This window comes from Elephantulus edwardii, unplaced genomic scaffold (assembly GCF_000299155.1).
Source record: "Elephantulus edwardii isolate Elephantulus edwardi_28Jun2011 unplaced genomic scaffold, EleEdw1.0 scaffold00017, whole genome shotgun sequence".
Taxonomy (NCBI): domain Eukaryota; kingdom Metazoa; phylum Chordata; class Mammalia; order Macroscelidea; family Macroscelididae; genus Elephantulus; species Elephantulus edwardii.
Window position 1 is genome coordinate 16,711,841 of NW_006399767.1, and position 22,805 is coordinate 16,734,645.

Here is a 22,805-nt window from a genome sequence, read left to right on the forward strand (position 1 = left end):
TGCTATTCTTACTGGGGTGAAATGATATAGTTGCTTTGATTTGCATCTCTCTTAGAGCTAGGGATTTTGAACATTTCTTCATGTGTTTGTTTGCCATCTGAATGTCTTCTTTGATGAAGTGTATGGTTTATTTTTTTTCATTGTGATTTGAATGAAAGTTTACAAAGAAATTGTTTTTTCATTTATACATACTCCTTCTACCTTTTACTCACCCTCAATACATAATATGTTTTCCCCCCAGATTGTTATTTATAATACACATAATATCTGATCATTCATTCATTTAAAATTCACCTTCACTTCATTTATTCCAATGCAGTGTTTATTATATTTTCTTTCTTTTCCTGATGTCCCACCACAGCTCTCATCCCTATTTTTTAAGTGAGACATCTTTGAATAATTAATTAAACATAAGTAAAAGTCTTTCTGATATTCTCTTTGTCTGCAGAGCTGAAAACAGGACATGGTAGCACAGAGACATGAGCATCTTTCTGAAAGAGCCAGAGGGAGTGCAAATAACATAGCCCCTCACTGTCCCAGAACAGAAAGCAGGTAAAGAGCCCAGCCCCACGGTGCCTTTAGAGACCCAGCAGCAAAAGTTCATTTATTCATTGTTGACTCACAGACTCACAATTGTGGTAGTGAGAATGGGGTTTATTAGGGAAGTAAGTTAGAGGGTGGGCAGGGCAAAGAATATCACCCAAAACAAGTCTGGGTTTTAGTGCAAGTTCCAAGACACAATTCCTCAATTAGTCCAGGCTCTAGTTTCATTCAGTTCAACAGCCAAATCCAAATAATCATACAGCAAGCTTTGCCTCAAGCAGTTATAAGTCAGCTTCTCCTTCAAGCATTGGCAGGAACAGCAAAAACCTTTAACTATGGCCTTTGTCTCAGACCTCCTCTGTTTTCATCTTCCACGGTTTCTTCACAGCAATGCCACAGTCTCTCTACCACCAGAGTCTCCCTCAAGTCTTGCTGCCACAAGTTTTGCTAACCAATGTAGGAAGCACTCTTTTATCCTAATCCCATAGCTGCTGCTGATTTGCAAGACCATGCTGGTTTACAAGACCATGTGTCTGCTGTTAAAGTAGCCAGAGACAAGAGGGGGCTAATTGCAACGGCTAAAAAAAGCCAACTTTTAGGCTAAAACCACACTCTTCTTTCAGTCAAGATCCATTCAGTGTCTCACGTTCTCTACTCTTTTCTGCATCTTAACTTCTGGCAGTTCCCTGTGAATGTACTGTTTCAGCTGTTTTTAACTAATTTTGTTCAAGATTTTACTTGCATGAATTGATCATATCAAATCATATGAATGATATTGATCAACAATTTCCACATCATATTGTATCATCTTTCTTTGGAACGGTGTACACATGGATACCTTTCAGGTAGCTGACCAGGCTGCTACTGTCTTCCACATTTCTTGGCATACACATGTGAGCACATTCAGTGCTGCATCTGTTTATTAAATCTCAATTGGTATTCTTTCAGTTTCTGAAATTTATTGTTGGTAGTGCCTCCTTACTTTTTCAATCTATATGCTAAACAGATCGTTCAGGAAGTTGGGCTTTATGTAGAGTGTGGCATTAGGATGGTAGGAAGACTCATCAACAACCTACAGTATGCACATGACACAGCTTTGCTTGCTGAAACTGAGGAGGACCTGAAGCGTTTGCTGTGGAAGGTCAAAGACAAGTAATCTTCTATATAGATTGATGCTCATCATCAAGAAGACAAAGATTCTCATCCCTGGGCCAATTATAATAGCACCATAATAGATGGAGAAGAGATTGAGGATGTTAACAATTATTACAGCTTGCTCAGATCCACAATCAACACTCTTAACACCATCAGTCAGGAAATCAAAAGACAAATTGCACTGGAAAAATCTGCTGTCAGGGACCTCTCCAGAGTGCTGAAAAGCAACCATGTCAGTCTAGAGATTAAGTTGAGTCTAATTCAGGCTATGGTCTTCACAATAACTCCATCAGAGAGCTGGACAAAGACTAAGGATGATAGAAGAAGAATCAAGGCCTTTGAGCTGTGATGCTGGATACGAGTCTGAATATACCATGAACCACCAAGAAAAATAAGTCTGTTTTGGAGAGGGTGAAAACAAGTTTCTCCATTGAGGCTAGGATTTTGAAGCTCTGTCTCACATACTTTGGGCACATGGTCAGGAGAGACTGGTCCTTGGAGAAGGACATCCTGCTCAGAAGGGTGGAGGGGACAGCACAGGAGAGAAAGACCCTGAATGAATGGGTTGTTACAGTAACTGGGGCAATGGGGGTTGGTGTGTCGGAATCAGCGAGACGAGCTTCAGGATAGGGAAGGGTTCAGAGCTGTTGTACCTAGGGTTGCAATGGGTCACAGGTGATTTGATGGCAAGTAATAATAACAATAACAACAACAACAACAGTGCCTTCAGAGCAGCTTGAACTATTTTTCTTCAGTGCCATTAGTATTTGAAATACATAGGGAAAAACTGAACAAGATAGTGGATAAATCTCATCAGTCTTCTGTCTCTCCAGATCTCTTAAAAGGAGAGATGTTGTTGTTAGGTGCCATCGAGTTAAGTATGACTCATAGCAACCCTATGAACAAAAGATCTGAACCCTGTTCTATCCTACACCATCCTCATACTTTCCAACACTTAAGAGCCCATTGCAGCAAAAAGGAGAGTAGAATTATAAAAAATATAAAATGGATTGAAATAATTACTCACTGCCATTGAGTAAATTCCAACTCAAGATGACCCGATATCAGATTTCTGAGTCTGTGTATTTTTTTTTAGTATTTTCAATGAGAATACCTTTTTTAAAAAGCACAAACAATGAGTTTACACATTGACTTCACCTGATGGACAGCATAGGAATCAGATTGACTACATTTGTTGAAAGAATCATTGGAGAACTTCCATAATTACTCATGTGCAAATTGAGGTCGTAAATTTTTATGGGATAAAACTATTCATGTTTGTTCCAAAGATCAGTTAGTGAATTAATATCACTGACTTTTTAGTTGAACACATTATTAGTTGAACACGCTACTTCTCTCTCTCTCTCTCTCTCTCTCACACACACACACACACACACATACACACACACACACACACACTATATCATAGACCAGAAACTGAAGGATTTCTAGGATTGAAAATAAAAAATTAGATGCCTTTAAAATTGCAATTGCATATATCCAGCAACTCAAAATGTGAGCAGGAGACTTACTCCAAAGTGATTTGTCCATAAATGTCTGACAATCAGAGTCAACTATCCTGTTTGTTTGACACGTAAGGACACTCATAGCATGAAAAGGAAAAAAATCAAGTTGAAGAACTTGAAAACCCACCTTGAATGAAAGATAAATATTTCAGAGAATAGAAGAGCCTATCACATTGATAAAACAAGAAAAGGCCAGAGTGATAGTCAAAATAGCTAAAGGCCAGTAAGAGCTAGGCATTGACTAGTCATAAAGTGCCTATGCTGTGAATAACCAAGATGGTGTCTACCATGAACAGCTGTAGTGTTTTCTTGCTCTGTCCACACAACAGCCTCCTGGTCTAAGTATAGGTTTCACATTAACACAGTTAAGTGCTCTGGATTCCCATTCTACTCAATGTTAGCCATACCTTGTTATGGATCCACACAGTCAAATGCCTTTGCATAACCAATAAAGTATAAATAGACATTCTTCCGGTATGCTTTACTTTCAGCCAAGATCCATCTGACATCAGTAATGATATGCCTAGTTTCACTATCTCTTCTAAATCCTGCTTGAACTTCTGGAAGTTTCCCATCTATGTACTATTCTTGCTGTTTTTTAATGATCTTCAGCAGTATTTTTCTTACAAGTGATATTAATGATATTGTTTGATAGTTTCCACATTCAGTTGGATCACCTTCTTAGGAATGAGAACAAATAAAGAACTCTTGCAAACTGTTGGCCAGACAACTGTCCTCCAAATTTCCTGGCACAGACTGGTGAGTGCATTCAAGGCTGCATCTGTTAATTGAAACAAGTCAATTAAGGAATATTGTTGTTGTTACGTGCTGTCAAGTCGTCTGTGACTCACAGCGACCCTATGTACAACAGCCCTAAACCCTGCTCTGTCCTGCGCCAGTCTCACTGTCTTCAACATACCCACCCCCATTACTCCAGTTACTGACTCAATCCACCTTATAGAGGGTCTTCCTCTCCTGTGCTGTCCCTCCATCCTCCCAAACATGATGTCCCTCTCCAAGGACTAGTCTCTCCTTGCAACATGTCCAAAGTATGTCAGACAAAGCTTCTGAATCTTTGCCTCCAAGGAGCAGCCTGGTTTCACCCTCTCTAGGATGAATCTGTTTGTTTTCTTGGCAGTCCATGGTACATTCAATACTCTTCTCCAGCACCACAGCTCAAAGGCATCAATGCTCCTTCTATCCTCCCTAGTCATTGTCCAACTTTCTGATGCATAGCAAGTGAATGCAAAGACCATGGCTTGTATCAGGCACACCTTAGACTTCACAGTGACATCATTACTTTTTAGTACTCTGGAAAGGTCCCTACCAGCTGATTTTCCCATCGTGATACATCTTTTAATTTCCTGGCTGCTGGTGCCAAGAGTGTTGACTGTGGAGTCAAGCAAACGAAATGCTGTTAACAATCTCAATCTCTTCACCATCCATCTGGGTGCTGCCAACTGGTCCAGTGGTGAGAATCTTTGTCTTTTTTATAATGAGCCTCAATCCATATTTAAGGCTACAGTCCTTGACCTGCAGCAAGCGCTTCAGGTCCTCCTCAGTTTCAGCAAGCAGGGTTGTGTCATCTGCATAAAGCAGATTTTTTATGAATCTTCTACCAATCCTGATGCCACACTTCTCCTCATAGAGCCCAGCCTCCTGGATAATCTGTTCTGCATATATGTTGAAAAGGTATGGAGATAGAACACATCCGTAGTGTACACACTTCCCAATTTTGAACCATGCAGTGTTGCCCTGCTCTGTTCTGACGACTGCCTCCTGGTCCAAGTATAGGTTTTGCATTAGCACGATTAAGTGTTCTGGGATTCCCATTCTTCTCAGAGTCAGTCACAGTTTGTTGTGATCCACACAGTCAAATGCCTCTGCATAATCAATGAAACACAGATAGACATCCCTCTGGTACTCCCTGCTTTCAGCCAAGATCCATCTAACATAAGCTAATTGTTAATGCTAATTAGCTCCTTTAAGCTTTTAACAAACACCAAATTTATTGACATAAACCAGGAGAAGATAAAATTGATGAAATGGGACCTTCTAAATATTAAATCTCTGTGTGTATAAAAAACTTTATCCAACAGGGTGAAGAGAAAATTTACCAAATGAGAAAAAAAGCATTTGTCAATATAATTTCAGATAAGGGTCTCATAACAAAAATTTTCAGAATACTACAGGGCCTCCACAAGAAAAAGACTGATAACTCAATTACAAAATGGGTAAAAAACATGGAAAGACTTCACAGAATAAGATATTAAATGGCCTAGAGGCACATGAAGAAATGCCCCAAACCACTGACAATAAAAGAGATGCAAACCAAAACCACAATGAGATATCATCCCAGTAGCAATAACAAATTTTAACAGGACAGCAAACAATTAATGTTGGAGAAGACATGGAGAGGTGGTAATTCTCATACACTGTGGGATTATAAAATGGCACAACTCCTATGGAAGGCAGTTTGTTGTTTTCTCAAAAAGCTGCACATGGAAATTCCACATGACCCAGCTATTTTACTGCTAGGAATATACTCCGAGAAAATTAAAACTGAGACACAAACAGAGATTTGTACACCAGTGTTCACAGCAGCATTATTTACCACAAGAACATGGAAGCAGCCCACATGTGCAACCACAATTGAACTGATTAAGGAATTGTGGTAAATTCACATGACAGAATACTATGCAGCATGCAGGAGCAATAATTTAAAAATTTACTACCTAATGTGAGAGAGACTGAAAAGCATTATGCTGTGTGAACGACCTTACCTCATAAGGATAAATATGGAGTAAGACCATTGTTGTAGAAATAGATAACTAGTAAAATGTGTGAGAGTATCCAAGGTGGCGGAGGAAGGAGGAGAACGGTGAGGATGGGCAGGGGCGAAATCACAGGCTTGCACAAACTGGTGGGTAGAGTAAGGAGGGGTAAAGGAAATGCAAAGATCCATCTGGGATCTGGAAAGACAGAGTAATGATGGGCATAGTTCAATGGTGATTCATCTTATAAAACATAATCAGTGGAAATGATTGTACGAAACACAATGTAAATGAAGGATAGTATGAAACACAGTGTATATGAACTTCAAAAGCAAACCAATATAAAATAAAAATATTTTAAAGTATACAGGAAACAACAACAAAAACCCCAAAACAAAAAAATAGACTTTAACTTCAGAAAAGTTTTAAATTTACAGAAAAATTAGAAATTAGAGAGTTCCCAAAGGCCTACCACCAACGTTGTTGCTGTGTACCATAGAGTTGAGCAGGAACTGACCCATTGATGACCCTCCTAGTGGGACCCTCCAGCAGGTTTTCAGAGGCAGTTGATCGCACTGGAAGATATTGCCCATCCTTCTCCTGTGGAGCAGCTGGTGGCCTCGAACTGTGTGTCTTCAAGGATTGCAGCACAGCTTCTGGCCCTTAGGCCACCAGAGTTGACGGCTGCCTATAGTTGCCTATTATTAACATCTTCCTGAGATGTAATAGATTTGTTACAATTGATGAACCAATTATTGGTATGTTAGCATTCATCATTTGTGTTGTACGGTTCTATGGGTCTCAATAAATGCACAACATGATATATCCATCTTTATGGCATCACTCAGAATAGCTTCCCTACTCTAAAATGCCCTGTACTCCGCCTTGTCATCTTTCCTTCCTTCCCTTTATCTCCCATCCTCACCTCCAACCATTAACATCCATTGATCTTTTCACTATTTCTTTAGTTTTGTCCAGAATCACTTGCTGGAACTTGACTTCAAGCATTTAACAAAGGTTGGGAGTTCAAACTCACCCAGTGGCATGTTAGAAGCCAAGTTTGGTGATCTATTTCAAAAAGATCATACAGCCTTGAAAATCCTATTGATCAGCTGGCACTTGGGGGCACCATGAATTGGAGATGACTCAACAATAACAAAATTTTGTCGTCGTTGTTGTTGTTGTTATGTGCCGTCGAGTCGCTTGCGACTCATAGCAACCCTCTATACAACAGCCCTAAACCCTGCTCTGTCCTGTGCCAATCGCACTGTCTCCAACATCCTCGCCCTGATTACCCCAGTCACTAACTCAATCCACCTAATAGAGGGTCTTCTCCTCCTGTGCTGTCCCTCCACCCTCCCAAGCATGATGTCCCTCTTCAAGGATCGGTCCCTCCTTGCAACATGTCCAAAGTATGTCAGATGAAGCCGCAGAATACTTGACTTGAAGGAGCAACCTAGTTTAACCCTCTCCAAGATGAACCTGTTTGTTTTCTTAGCAGTCCATGGTACATTCAGTGCTCTTCTCCAGCACCACAGCTCAAAGGTGCTGCTGAGTAGAGCAGGACTCATAGCAGCCCTATGAACAAAAGATCTAAACCCTGTTCTACCCTGCACCAACCTCACACTTCCTGACACACAACAGCCCCTTGCAGCAGTCACCGTATCAATCTACCTGGTTGCGGGTCTTTGTCTCCCTCGCTTATCCTCCACCCTCCCCAACATCATGTCACATGTCCAAAGTATGTGAGGTGAAGCCTTATCATTCTTACCTCCGAAAAGCACTCTGGCTGCACCATCTCCAAGACTTATCTATTTGTTTTCTTGGTTGTCCTTGGGATATTCAGTGCTCTTCTCCAACACCATACCTCAAAGGCATCAATTCTTTTTCTATCTTCCTTATTCACCGTCCAGATCTCGGTTGCATAGCTAGTAATTGGGGAGACTATTGCCTAAATAAGATGCACCTTAGTCTTCAAACTGACATCACTGCTCCTCAATAATTTGGAAAGGGCCCTAACTGCATATTTTCCCAATGCAATACATCTCATTTCCTGACTGCTCATACCAAAGGTGTTAATTATGGATCCAAGCAAGATGAAATTGTTGACAGTTTCAATCTCCTCTCTATCCATCATGATATTGCATATTGGTCCAGTGGGAAGAATCTTTGTTTTCTTGACATTGAAATGCAATCCATACCCAAGGCTGCATTTCTTGATCTTCTGTAACAAGTGTTTCAAGTACTCCTCACTTTCAGCAAGTAAAGTGTCATCTGCATAACACAGGTTATTGATGAGTCTCCCTCCAATCCTGATGCCACACTCCTCTTCAGAGTTCAGCTTCTTGGATAATTTGCTCAGCATATAGATTGAACAGGTATTGAAAGGGAATACAACCCTTACACACTCCCTTTCCAGTTTCAAGCCATGCAGTACTCCCCTGCTCCGTTTGCACAAAACAGCCTCCTGATCCAGATATAGGTTTCTTGTGAGCACAATTAAGTGCTCTGGGATTCCCGTTCTCAATGTCATCCACAACTTGTCATGATCCACACAGTCAAACACCTTTGTATAGTCAGTAAAGCACAGATAGACATTCTGAACAAATGAATGAGTTAAAACTATAAGAGTTTGAGGTTAACAAAGCTAAAATCTCTTTGGTTTAGGATCTGAGGTTTCAAGCTCAGTGCTGAAACTGAGGGGAAATGAATGTACGGGTGGTGACCATACATGAGTAAGGATTTATATATCACTCAAGTCTTATATAAGGAAAAGGAGGGAGGCTCAGGAGAATAGGGGAGAATAATCTTGGGGTCCATCTGCATAGCTCTCCCTAGGGGAGAAGAGGACATAGTTACTGGATGTCAGAAATTCATTCTTCTGTTCAATAGCCCCAGGCACTGAGTGGGTGGGGTCCTGGACCAAATGCTGGGTCATTTCAACTGGAACTGAGTGGCTGTAGAGGCGAGATAGGGCTAAGCAGGAGGAAGCGGAGTGGGCATGCCCGTATTCTGGCAGAGGCCAGAGCAAGGGAGGAAGGGGCTCCGGAGGTGTGGTTACTTGAGAAGAGGGGGTGAGAGGAAGCTGTTTTGTGGCTTTTAGGAAGCCTGCGAGAGGGAGTAGGACTAGAGAGAGCTGGTAGGTGAGTAGAGGCAACATTAGGAGAGACAAGAGACCAAAAAATTTAAAAAGGGTTGAAGAGATGGAAATAAGCTGATAAGGAATAGCTACAGAGTGTATGTGTGTGTGTGTGTGTTTTGGTTTGTTTGGGTTTTTTGTGTGGGGGGGGGTTTGTATGTGTGTGTATGTGTGTGTGAGAGAGAGAGACCACAGGTGTCCCTCTCTAAACCCAAACTTTATGCCTTGAACCTTACAATTTGCATATTTTTCTTATAAGTCTACTATGACAAAAATAATGCTGCATTTTCAAAGGTAAGAGGTATTTGGAAGAGTGAGAATGAGTGATTGCTGTGACTGGCCGGGAGTCTGGGAAAGAGACAGACAGGGAGAGGCAGGGTGTCAAAGTGGGCTCATGAGTGAGTGGATGAAAACAAGTTTACAAGAACTTCATCATAAATGTATGTTTGCAAGAAACCCTTCTCCAGCCCCAGAGCCTGTTTCCTTGGTCTCTGAGCCCACAAAATTCCAGAGAATTCCAAACCTGAAGTTCTGAAACCTCCATTAGTCTTCTAGATGGATCCCCTCAGACCAGGAAAGGGTCCTACTGGAACCAGAGGCAGGGAGGGTCTAACCCAGTGAACCCTCTCCTAACAGGGGGCCCCCCAAACTGGGTGGAGCAGCCACACCTGCCTGAAGTTCTGAGGAAGAGGGCGGCTCTTGGGCTGTTTCCGCTGCGGAGCCCCTGGGTGATAGGCTCTGTGGGCCCCTGCGGTCTGCTGGTCTTGGTGGGTCCCACGGTTTCCTCACTTCCGTAAATGGGCAACTTCACACTCAGAACCAGGCCTTCTCCAGCCAGAACCAGGTGGCATCATACTGCATCAGCCTGGAGCCCTAACTTTGGATTCCTGGGGTGCTCTGACCCCTGGGACTGTCCCCCACTAGATGGAGCCATGACTTCCACATTTCTGCTGCTGCTGTGGCTGCTATGGCTATACAATGGCACGTCAGGTGAGAGAAAGGGCAAGTGGGGTGTCTTGGGGAGCAGAGGGGCTGCTAAATGGGCTAGATCCAGGGCCTCTGCCTGTATCTTCCACCTCTGCTTTCTTTTCCCTTATTTTCCTGTTGGATATTTTGTGGTCAAGGAGGACACTGTTGGTGCCCTGGAGGCTAGTAAGAAGGGTCCCTCCTAATATCTGGACCAAGGTAAAGCTAACTCAGGCCTCATGAGCTAAGATAATGCTTTTCCTTGGCCCCTTTATCTGCCAGGTTTTTCTTCAGAGCCTCAAATGAGAAACATTTCAGTCTCCTCACACCAAAAGAGGCCCCTTCTCTTGGCCTTTGTCAGGAAAGCTGTTCGGTTCTGACAACACTCATTGCCTCATCCTTGAGCCTTTGAACTCTGGTTTTTCTCGGAATGCTGATGCCATATCCTGTCCCTGACCTGAGGGGAGCCAATCCCTTGAAGGCCACTCCCACAACTCATTACTCCTGTTCCTGGAGGGACCTCACCAATTCTTGCCACCCTTGCTGCCATGGCAACTAAATTGCCCCTTCCTGTTCAGCTCTGAGCATGGAGGGAGTTGGGAAAACCCACTCCCAACCCTCTACGAGAGGGGATGGAAGTACAGACACACATGAATACAATATTGGAGACCCTTTCTTACGCATTCCCTCATGTGCCTCTCCCAGAGGATCCCAGAGAGTCCCTGAGGGCAGGAACTTTTTCTACCTGGGAAGAAAGGTGTCTCCTCTGTGTTGAGAAATCTGCCAAGAATTGGGTTGGGTCATTTGATGTGGTGTGCAAGGAGCAAAGTGGTGCTCAGAGAGGATGTTACCTTACCCAAAACCTCTATTGTAGAAGAGATTGGGTTAAAAATTGTGACAAATACCCCAGGGGCAGGGGGCCAGCTTTTGATGGTCAGAGTTCTGGGCACCCCGAGAAGACTGGGGTGACTTATATTTTTGGGAAAGTAATGATGCGTTGAGCACCTATTCTATTTGAGGTAGTGTCTTGGTACATAAGTCTCATAGCCCATCAGTGGAGAAGATAATATTATGCTCAATTTGACAGTTATTCTAAAGACATGGAGACACAGCCGAGCCCTAGGCTGTTGGAGAACACATAGCCCCTGCCTCCTGAGAGCTCCTAGCCAGATGCGGAAGACAACAATTCTGGTGAGGAGAAAGAAGAGCTTGTTCTTAAGTAGCCGCCTGTCTGATGGTAGAGGGAAGCACTTTGTTGTTCCTCAGACTGGGGCTGCCTGAGAGCACCGCCATGTCTCACCCTCAGACTAGAACGCCCTGAAGGCAGGGCAGTGTCCACCCTCAGACTGGGGCTTCCTGAGGACAGGGCTGTGTCTCCCTTCAAATTGGGGCTCTCTGAGGGCAGGGCGGTGTCTCTCCTCAGACTGGGGCTCTCTGAGGACAGGGCAGTGTCTCCCCCTCAAACAGTGAGCTCCTCAACTGCAGGGCAATATCAGTGCCCTCCTTTTCACTCTATGTTTTTGGTTTCAAGATGCCTCCTTCCTCCTCTTTCACCAGACCTTGCTCAACAAGGCGTGTCTCCCCAGGTCTCCCAGCCCACATTGTCTACACCAGAGTGCAGCACCAGGAGGGAGAGACGCTGTCTGTGCAATGCCACTACAAAACCCGCAAAAATCAAATGGAGGACATGATTTGGTGCAAAATCAGGAAGAACAGATGTGACTCTAAGTTCACCCGGGTTTGGGTGCAGAAGCCCCACTACTTGCTGCAGGACGATGTTTACGCCAAGGTGGTCACTATCACGATGGTGGCTCTCCGGCACCAGGACTCTGGCCGATACTGGTGCATGCGGAATGACTCCCAGACTCTCTTCCCCTTGTTGGGCATTCAGCTGGAAGTGTCACAAGGTGAGTGGGCCTAGAGTGGGTGGGGGTATCCTCCCTGCCCTGCCTCCCTCTGCCCCCTAGATGGTCACCGTTTTGAAGCACTCTGTGCACATCGAACATAATTAGAAAAATTACAGCAAATAATAACCCTGTCACACCACAGAGGCCTCAGCATTCTCCTACAGCCAACACCTGATTTTATCTCCTTGAGCTTTATTGTCATCACTTTATAAGTGAAGAAAGTGAGATCATACAGTGTTACAGAGCTAGCGTGTGTCAGAGCTGGGATTCAAACTCTGGACTCTCTGAGTGCTATGTTATTCTGTCATCAGCTCAAGATATATTTATCAAACCTTTACTGTGTGCTAGGAGCTATCCTGGGCTGTGGGGAGATCTTAAAACTCGACTTATCACCATGGAGCCAGATTTGACTCAGAGCTGACCTTACACTGGGTTTCTGAGGTTGTAAATCACATGAGAGGAGATTGCTTATCTTTCTTCCTTGCAGCTGATGGTGGATTTGAACAGCCAGAGAGATGTGGCCTTCAGGTTAGATGTGTACTAGTGCGGTCAGAGCTCCCTAAGACTCAGTGCCCATTCAATGCCCTGTGCACTTGGCCATCAGAGGACCACAAAAAACCCTCAGCTCACTACCCTCAAGTTGGAACTGACTCACAGCTGACACTCCATTGGGTTTTTAAGATTGCAAATCACATGATAGGGAATTGCCCATCTTTGTTCCTTGGAGTCACTGGTGGATTTGAACCACCAACGAGTTGTTTGTTGCCTTTGAGTTATCAGTGCAATTCCTTAGGGACTACACCACCAGAGTTCTGAGAATATAGCAGCAGGCAAAAAGAAACAGTCTTGCTTCATGCGAGATAACCCCTGTCATTGGTGGCGTAGTGGTAAGAAGCTGTGCTGCAATCCCAAAGGCACGCAGTTCGAATCCAGCAGTTGCTCTGTGTGAGAAGGATGAGCAATCTTTTACTGTGCGATTTACTACCTCTGAAAACCCATTGGAGGGTCAGTGATGGGTCTGTTCTGACTTGATGTCACACAACAATAACAACAACAGCTTATCATTAGAGAAAGAGTTCCATCCGAATAGCAACAAACAAATGTCCTTAAGAAAATAACTCAGTGTGATGAGCTGGAGAGTACCCTAGTGGTGGAGGGAATTACTGGAGCACCAGAGCAAAGGAGCAGCTTCCCGGGCAGGTGCCATTGTGCAGATCTTGAATGAGGAGATTTCTGTAGCCTTGTCCAAATCTAGGTGCTTCCAAGACTATTCTAAGTGAGGGCTTGTGGATGCAAAGGTCCTGTGATGTGAAGGAGCCTGGTGTGGATGGAAAAGGTCCATATCAATTGTGGGGAAGGGTGATAGGAGACAAGGCAGAAGAGTTAAACAGCATGCCTAAAGTCCATAACAGGGGAAATACCCATCTGCCTCCAGAATATTTTTGCCCTCATGTCAATTCTGATTCCTGGGTGACTCCACATGTTACAGGTGATGACTTTCCATCACCACCTACTTCCTCCCTCTTCCGTCACCCTTGGCTATGTTATGGTTATGCCAAGAGTGCAGAATGAAGGTTGCATAGTGGAGTATAGTGGGGAGGTAAGGGGGGATTGTATACCAATGAAGGAATTTTTCTTTTACTTTTCAAGGAGAGGAGTTAACTGGTGAGGAGGGGTGGGCAGGGAGAAAAATGCAACAATGAATGAATGGAAATCCAAAATCTCTGTAAGTGTTCATTAAAATTAAAAAAAAAAGGATGGGGGGAAAAAAGAATAGGATAAGTGAAAAGCTGGGTTGACTGAACATAACAGGACTAGTTCAGGCGTCTCTGGCTAAACTCCAAAAACCATATCTGACTTTAAGTGATTGCAGCTTTCTTTCAAAATACAAAGACATTTCAAAATGTTGAAATTTCCTTTGTCTTCACCTCTGGAACCTAGTCATTAGCTATGGAGCAACGGGAGAAATCTCTGCTCCTCGTGATATTATAGAACTCTCTTTGACCAGCAAGAATGAGGAGGATTTCCAAAGAGACAAAAGAAAACAGGAAATGAAGAGAGACTAATGAGATTTTGAGTCTTCCTTTGGAACTCTTGGGTGGTACAAATGGTTATCACACTTGACGGCTAACAGAAAGCTTGGAGGTTCAAATCCATCAGGAGGGTCATGAGAGTGTTAGGTCTTTCTGGATAATTCCTCTATTTGGTGTTTAGAAAACAGCACGGCCATGTTGTTATTGTTGTTGTTAGGTGCTGTTGAGTCAAGTACGACTCATAGTGACCCTATGAACAACAGATCTGAACCCTATCTGGTCCTGTGCCATCCTCACAATCTCTGGACACACTCAAACCCATTGCCTCAGTCTCTGTGTCAACCCATCTGCTCAAGGATCTTCCTCTCTTTTGTCCCCCACCCCCTTCCCAAGCATGATATCCCTCTCTGTGGAATAACCTCTCTGAACAACATGCCCAAAGTCTATGAGACAAAGCGTCATCATCTTTGCCTCCAAAGAGCCCTCTGGCTGTTCCTTCTCTAAGACATAGCTGTTCTTTTGGAAATCCATGGGATCTTTAGTAATCATAGCATCAATAGTTCTTCTGTTATTCTTTGAGTGCCTTTAAGTTAAAACCGACCCATAAGTGATCCTCCAGTGGGTTTTCAGAGGCAATTTAATCACATAGGAGGAGATTGTTCATCCTTCTCCCATGGCACAACTGGTGGATTCAAATCATGTGCAGCTTCTTACCATTGGGTCACCACATTCTTAGTATCTTAGTAATTCTTAGTATTAGTGTCACCATAATTACCCCTAAATTTTTTTTCAATTTTTTTTTTTTAAAAAGGAGAAATGCCTGGAGGTTTACTTCTGAAAATCAGCTATTGAAAACCCTATGGGACCCATTTCTGCTCTGACACACATAAGGTCACCCTGGTTCAGTGTCAGCTCCATGGCTATTGGTCTTTTGGTTTCTTCCTTCTTTACTGTGTCTATGCTTCCTGGAATTACTCTCTGGACCAGCCCACACCTGGTTACTCAGTACAGTAACATCCTAGGCATGAAGTTAAGGAAGGGAGAGGGGATGGGCTCTCACTCTGGCATCTAGACCACTGCTTCCGGCACTGAGACATTCAAGTCTAATATTCCTTCCTCTCTGTTCCCACAGCTCCCAAGATGCATCTGTCCAACAGCCTCAAGAGTGGAATGAATTTGGCAATGGATCAAGACCCCATCTCTGACCTTGAGCAACCATTCACCACGGACATGACCCTGTTCACACCTGGGTTCCTCACTTTGCCCAGACCCTTGCCCTCCTCTGCCCCAGAAGCTGTGGAACCAACCTCCATGGCAGACCAAAGCTTTACTGGAGCCCCCATGACTCTCAGTGGACACAAGAGAACTGAGGGATCCCACTTAATTACTGAAGCTCCCAGCAGTGCCCGGCCCTCCTCTGATGGCCCAGCATTCATCCTCACCAAGGCTGGGCCCCCAAACACCAACTCCTTCACCAGAGGAATGTACCCCACCAGCAGATCACCCCCCATCAGGTACCTGGGAGGCTGGGACTGGGAGACGTTTTCCCAGATAAGTGTTCTTGGTGCCTGAACAGACTTCAAGGTGCAAGTCTTGGCCTTTCACGTCCCAGGAACTCACCTGGAGCCTGCTGCTGTTAAGAGGGAAAGCCCGAGGTGGGAAATGGGAAACTGGGATGCACAGTAGGACATAAAGGATGGCTGTGTGTCTGAGGGTAGAGATGGGACCAGCATGAGAAATGTGGAGTAGAGAGGAGAGAGGCCTGGGATCAGGCTCATAAAGTGGGATGTGAAACAGGTCCACCGAGCTAACTGACACATGTGATTTTACTGGTGTCGGTATAACTGTGCTTCATAGAATTTTCAACAGGTGATTTTTATTTCTTTTAATTGGATTACCAGGCATTTCTTCCGAGGTGTCTTTGAGTTGGCTTGAACCTGCAGGTTTGGGGTTAGCAAGTCTAGTATGTTGACTCTTTGCACAACTCGAGGGCACTAAGTGGAAAACGGGGGGTGCTTTAATGTGAATTCTCCAAGAAGCGGACCTTGAGGCCAGGATCCAAGTGCCAGTTACTTATAGGGTAGAAGGAACACTGGAGAAAAGATGGAGCAGTGAGGCGGGCAGAGGGGGAGAGCCAACAAGGGCTACTCAGTCAGGCTGCATCACAGTCCCAAACCCACTGGGGACACTGCGGGACCCAGTGTGGAACTCCTTCAGATGTGTTTCCCCTGAGGGACGAGGGAACTGGAATATTGATACACCAGCTCCCCTGGAAGCTGTTGGTGGAGGGCTACCTGCTCTGTGACAAAGAGAACTCCAAGGTCAAGGAACAGACCTCAGGCAAATCACAAAAGGAGGGACTGGTGTGTGCTGAAGTGATGAGAAAATGAGGTACTGGGGCAGTACTTTCAGTACTTTCTATATTCACTGCAAAGATCAGACATGGGAAGACGCAGCCACAGTCCTTGTGAGGAGAGCCTCGATCCCTTCAACCACAAATGAGGGTGTCTGAAATATGGGTTCTCACTGGACAGAACTGGGAGTGTAACTGAGGGGAGGAGTGAGTGGAGAGGGTCTTTCCACAGTGAGGCACTGTCAGGACAAGATCTTTGCCTCCAAGTTATTCCTGGATCACATCTGACTAAGCGCTTCTCCTGAGAACCTCGTTTTCTCCCCTCCTCCACACCTGGCTTTCCAGAGAGAATGGGGTGCCACCAGGGTATCTGCACATGAGTCTCCCCTGCCTTCCTCCTGGGTTCCGGAGGACACTGAGGCTCACCTCTGCTGTTCTCCCCGTCTCCGCAGGCCCCAGGATTTTGATCCCACTGTGCTGGCAGCCGTGGTGGCCATCTTCCCCCTGCCCGTACTCATGGTCATCTTCTATGGGCTGTGGAAGAGGAGACATGTGGGCAGTGAGTATGCCCCCTTCCTAGCCGGAGCACAGAGAGGTTGGGCTTGACGCCCTTCTCCCAACGCCTTCTGGCACTGTGTGTTTGACACATCCCATGCCCTGGGTCCAGTCAGGAGGACCCTGACCCTGAGGGTGCCCAGCAAGGGAAAGCAAGCAGGGACAACTTGGCATAGTCCTGAGGGTGTGGCATGGCACTCAGACACCAGGCAGAGCTAGACCCGGGCGAGCTGACCTGCACCAGGAGCCCGCTTTCTTTACCTCTTCCTGTCTTGTAGGCTACAGTGTGTACAATGGTCCTGCTAGGCCCTGGAGGGGCACACTCAGACCAGAGCCCCCATGGAAGCTGACTTGGGCTGACACCACTTAATTGCCGACAAGGGGCACTTCTCCCAGAGGGGCCCCAGAAGTCCAGAGGAAGAATGAAGATGGGGTCCTGCCTGGACAGGAGTGAGGCTGGCATGTGAAGACATGCACACCGCCATAACCAGACCTTACCGGAAACGGGCCACCAGCAGATCTGCTCTATGCTCAACTCTCCTGATCCCTGAGTACTTTCCTGGGCTCCTAGGAATCTGGGGAGGGGTCCAGGCTGGAGGTCCCATGCAGGAAGTCCTAGGAAATGCCACCAAAAGGATCCTATGCAGAGGAGCAGACCCCAGACCTAACTGAACACAGAAGAGTCCAGAGTTCTATTTTAGAGGTAGGGCTTGGACTTTGTCTACCTCAGAACCCCTGACTATCAGGGCGCCCCTCTTTCTGCCTGGGACCCTTGTGAGCGTGGGGAAGAAAGAGTCAGGCTCATGAGCCCTGGACACAGTCAATGTCCCATGGCCCCTGCCCTGGAGGAGTACACACTGGTGCTGGGGATTCACAGAGTGGGGCCATTGCTTTGACACTGTGGTTGCTTGTTCCTCATCTCCTGTGAGCCCCCACTCCCCACTGCTGCCACTTCCTCATGACTTCCTCTGAGATAGCACCCCCAGGTACAGGGCCAGCCTCTCTTCAGATTGAGTGCAGGGGTTGAATCTGGGGCTCACTCTCCACCCCTGGGATCCAGGTTTGAGCTTCTGAAAGGCCTGAGGTCCCCAGCAGAGCCCACATCTAGGGACACCTGAGATCCTGAATCTGCAGTGGGTTCACGCCACAGAGAGAGGTTCCAAGTGGTCCCCTTCTAAGGACTCACGGTCCTCTGAGGAGGCAGGGCCTCCTTATGACACACCAGCATCCACTGAGGGCTAACCACAGTCTAGAAGACTGGCCTAGGGCAGGGGGCTGGGAGAAGGAACCTCGAGCCACCTGTAGCCTAGGGTCCTCTGGCTGAAGAATCTGCTGCTCCACCAATTCCTACATCAGACTCTACCTCTAGAGCCCAGACCACTGGCCCCCATGCCCAGAAGTGAAGGCTGGAGAAGATGGACAGGCTTCTCCCACCAGGGAGGACTATCTCCTAGCCTGAGCAACAGGAGACAACACCTGGGAGAGAGGTGGCATCTCTGTCTTTCCTCTCGACTCTGAGCCTGGGCCTCGCTGTGGAAGTATGGCGAGAAGAAGGGATTTTAGGCAGCTTTGTAGGCTTAGTGATAAGGAATTACACTGCCAATAGAAAGGTGCACAGTTCAAATCCACCAGCTAGGAGAAAGATGGGCATTCTCTTTCCATGTAATTAACTGCCTCAGAAAAAGCCACTGGAGAGTCAGCTACAGGTCAGTTCTGACTTTGTGGTACACAACAACAAACAACGAATGATGTAAGCACTTCTTTCCTGTGTCCAGGAGAGGGTAAGAGAAGGGAAGAAGCCGGCTGAGGAACTGATGGATCTGGTTCTTGGGCACATATATGCACGTACACGGTGACACACATCTCCACCAGCAAACACTCAGCAGGGAGCCTTCCTCCCCATGTAGAGGGTGTGTCGATAGGAGGGCCTTTGCTCAGCCAGGGAGCTCACCTCCAGTCAACCCCCCCGGCAGCACCATTGGCAGCCTGTCTTGCCTTCAGGCAAGATGTCCAATGAGAAGAGACAAGGAGTGGGTGCAGACTGGGATCCAGTGACACCATCCTGTCGTTATGTGACCCCAAACAAGCCACTAACCCTATCTGGGTCTCTTTCCTCCCTCTCTGTGATAGAGGACTAATTCCTACCTCTCAAGTTTATGGTCAAGATGAAAACCAAATAACAGCAGGACTATGCAACCGAATAAATGCCTCATTATTGTTCTTCGAGACCTTTCTTTGGCCCGAGTGTTCTGTTTCCTACGAGCCACATTTAGTACTTTGGGGTCCTGCTCTCTAACTTGTCCTCTTCCTTCCCTGCTCATTGTGTGGGTGTCGGGAACACACAGCTGTAACCTATAGGTGAGGCTTTATTGCAATCAGGCTTTATTGGATCAGAGCCAGTAAAGAATCAAGGCCTGTGCTCAAATTCCCAACTCAGCTCCCCATCTCTGTGTGACCTCTTGGACTGTGTTTCATCAATAGAAAAAGGGAGAGTGGAGGTGAGTTAAAGTCCCCCCACAACCACTTCCCAGGTGGTTGATTATACATGCTGCTGTGTGAAGCAGGACAAGAAGACCTCATGCCCTTAGGATGTACAGATTGCCACCAGGGCAAGACAAGCACACGTCCCCTTATAAAGGACATGTGCTCTGTTATGTGGGCAGATCAAGGGTATCCCACACGCACGGGGCAGGCACATTGCCCTGTTAGGGTTGTCATTTTCCTAAATGATGAAAAATGATATCTCTCACTCCAGACTGAAGGGGACAGCGTGGGTTCTGTGCTTTGCTGTCAGGAATGATGGACTTCTTTCCTGGCTGCTTTGGGAGGCGTGTCCAGAGGCCCTTAACTTTCAGCCCCAGCCTAAGCTGCAGAGAACACAGCCTCAGCTGCAGAGAGACCCCCACCAAGATGAGAGCCCTTGCGCTAAGATCAGAGCCCTCTCACCAACGTCAGAGTCCTCTCACCAAGGTCAGAGCCCCCTCACCAAGATCAGAGGCCCCTTCCCAGGGCAGTCTACTCCCCCTCCACTGCTATGTGTGATGGCTAAGGCTTGATGTCAACTTGACTTCCTATAAGCCTCTGGGTCTCTGGTTTGGCTGTTAAGATGTAATAATTTCCTTGATAAGACCTCACAATGAAATAATCTGCATGATGAGATTTGCTCAATTGAAAGGGAGGCTCATTCAGGTGTGGCCTAGGATCTCTGTGAATCACAGGTGACTTGATTGCACATAACAACAAAAATGAGTATCTATAGACCTCTGGCAACTTCTTCTTGCTTTTATTAAATCTAGATCCCAAATCTGACTCATCTCCCACAGATGACTTGGAAACAGTGGCTTGCCTTAACTCCTTACTTTGGATTCATCCGCCTCCAAAACCAGCAGCCTGTTGCTTTACTCGCCAATCTTGCTTTCATCAACCACCACAACTCCAGGAGTCAGCAGGTGCCTCTCCTCAGGTCTGATCCATGGATCTGTGACTTGCTAGACTCTACAAGGAGCTTCATATGAAAGCTTCATATAGATGTTAGTCTAAGATGTTGTGACTCAGAGTAGAAAGGCCCAGGGTCCCCTTGCCAACTCAGGGACATTACAAGGGTCACCTTAACTCTAGAACACTTCCCAAAAATGTCCTGAGTTGCTTTTATTCTTCATCTTGCAGCCTGACTTCTCCTCAATCCTGCTAGTCCCTTCCTTCCCAAGGTGCTGCCCCAAAATAAGTTGGAGACTCCTAAGCCAATCTCCATCCTGGAGTCTGCTCCTCCGAACCCACATTCAACACTGAGTTTGTACAGCATGGCCTATTTCCTTTATTACTTGCATATTAATTGCAAACAGCTGTGGTCTTCACTTCCTGTCATTCACCTACTGTAGTAGTATTATTATTAACCATTGCAGTAATTTCCATTTTGTAAAAGCCGGCGAGGTTAACTGCATTCACCACATTCCAATGCCTCTAATTTTGTGTGTGTGTGTGTGTGTGTGTGTGTGTGTGTGTGTGCATTTTTGGGTTTTTTTTTCCAGTCATTCATTGTTGCACTTTTCACCCTACCCACCCCCTCCACCCCAATTCACTCTTCTCCTTGAAAGGAAAGAAAAACTCTTTCATTGTTATGCAATCCCACCCCCCAAGTCCACTCCACTATGCAGCCTTCACTCTGGACTTCTGTAATGACAAGAATACCCATTCATATATCCCTTTTAAACAGTTCTCTCCCTCATCTGTTTCAAGGCAATATACATCATTCCTCCCCTCCTTTTCTGTCTTCCCTCAACCCTGATGTCAGTCCCATTTTACAACCGTGGCCCTATGCAATGTGTGCATTTTTAAGTATCTAACTAATATAGTTTTTTAGTAAGTATTCACTGAGTGATTATGTTGGTGGGAGCTGAGTTACAGACATTACCTGCAGCTGGGACCCTTTTCTCTTTCTCCTTTTTCCTCCTTTCCTTCTAGCCTTGCCCGGTCCCTCTGCCTTCCCTTCCCATGAGCCTGCTAAGCTCCTTGATTGTCCTGCCTTTATTGTTTCCCATCTTTGCTAGAGACCTCCTCTAAACCTCCATCTTTAGCACCTCTCTCCTTGTCTCTCCAGTGTTCATGAAACAGTCCAGGGGAGAAACCTAACACTGACCATTGGGAAACTTGGCTAAGAGACTTGACCACCCCAGGGCATAAGAGCAGCTGAGGACCCTGGCTAGACCTCGCATGATTCCAGCACGCACCTCCAGCCCCCGCTTTATTTGATTGAGGGGTGACAGAGGAGGAAGTTAAGGCTGGGGAGGAAGTGATGGAGAGAGAATGAGGAGAGAGCTTTAATTTCACCATTGTTTCCTCCTGAGCTCTCACACCCTTTTTGCCCCAGCCCAGTACGGAAGAAGCTAACAATGAGGAAGAGATTGGATAGCCGAGTCACAGCACAGGGTCTCCTGAAGTCTCCAGCAGCCCAAGGGAAAAGTGAAGAGTCTGGAGCTGGAGAGTCCACATAGAGGCCAAAGACTCCCTTGCCCTCCCACTCCCCACCTGAGACCTTGTCTTTCTCAGCTCTTCAGACCAGATGTTCTGGGGGTGCGAGGCTGAGCCAGACCCAACCTCTGGCTCCTTCTCCTCAGAGCTTCCCCTACCCCCTCGCTTTTCTGCTTCTACCTCAGTTCGAGAAGAGGACCCCATGGCCTGGGACACCACATACCAGCTAGTTCTTGTGATTCTGGTGCTCTTGGCCTCAGGTGAGGGGCAGGGGTGAGGGCAGGGGTCCAGAACAGGGGAAGAGAAGGAGGTGAAGTGATGGGTAAAGGGGACCACATGAAGGAGAGACAAAGAAGGGGGGCAGTGTGGTGTGGTGACTGAGGCATATCCTGGCTATAGGTACAAAGAGGGGATCCTCTCTATGGGGGGGTCCCTGCCTCACAATCCTTCAGGGGAGGTTGGGCCAAGTATGGACCTCTGATCAAGGATTTGCTCTCAGGCTCCTGGGCGCAGGGACAAGGGCCCGTGTTGCTGGAGAAACTGGAAGGTGAGACCATCTCTGTGACATGCCAGTACCAGAAGTCACAAAGTTCAAACTGGTTGAAAGTATGGTGCAAAAAAACATCGGGAACTACCTGTGCCATATTAGTCACCAGTCCCAGGTACGAAAAAGCAGCGTCCCGATACTCAATCCTGGATAATAAGCGATCTCATTACTTCATCGTCAACATGACGCGGCTCAAAGCAAGGGACTCAGGAACCTATTGGTGTGGAGTTGGGCCCAGCACGCAAAATATCTATGTTCTTAAAACCTTCGATCTGATGGTATCTCAAGGTGAGTTCTTTGCCTTCTAATATATGAATCTCAGAATCTCTAAACAACAAA

General features: G+C 46.1%; 2 protein-coding genes across 2 annotated transcripts in view; both read left to right on the forward strand.

Annotated features, from left to right (window-relative positions):
• LOC102871829 (triggering receptor expressed on myeloid cells 1-like) overlaps window positions 1-10,014 on the forward strand; it is a 31,680-nt gene extending 21,666 nt beyond the window's left edge. The window contains exons 4-5 of the mRNA XM_006882152.1: window positions 9,774-9,904; window positions 9,955-10,014. Coding sequence (XP_006882214.1) covers window positions 9,774-9,904; window positions 9,955-10,014 — 191 coding nt within the window. The remainder of the gene's footprint in view (window positions 1-9,773; window positions 9,905-9,954) is intronic.
• A 55-nt stretch (window positions 10,015-10,069) lies between these two features.
• TREML2 (triggering receptor expressed on myeloid cells-like 2) lies at window positions 10,070-22,196 on the forward strand. The gene is made up of 5 exons (XM_006882153.1): window positions 10,070-10,127; window positions 11,690-12,010; window positions 15,176-15,557; window positions 16,849-16,991; window positions 22,105-22,196. Exons 1-5 carry the CDS (start codon window positions 10,070-10,072, stop codon window positions 22,194-22,196), a joined length of 996 nt encoding a protein of 331 aa, XP_006882215.1.
• Window positions 22,197-22,805: the final 609 nt, after the last annotated feature.

What these genes read in the sequence shown, in the direction of transcription:
- TREML2 (XM_006882153.1), top strand. Translation starts at nt 10,070, where the DNA reads ATGACTTCCACATTTCTGCTGCTGCTGTGGCTGCTATGGCTATACAAT. An exon ending in GCTATACAATGGCACGTCAG is followed by an intron (nt 10,128 to 11,689) that starts GTGAGAGAAAGG and finishes GTGTCTCCCCAG; the next exon opens with GTCTCCCAGCCCACATTGTC. An exon ending in CCTAGCCGGAGCACAGAGAG is followed by an intron (nt 16,992 to 22,104) that starts GTTGGGCTTGAC and finishes CTTCTACCTCAG; the next exon opens with TTCGAGAAGAGGACCCCATG.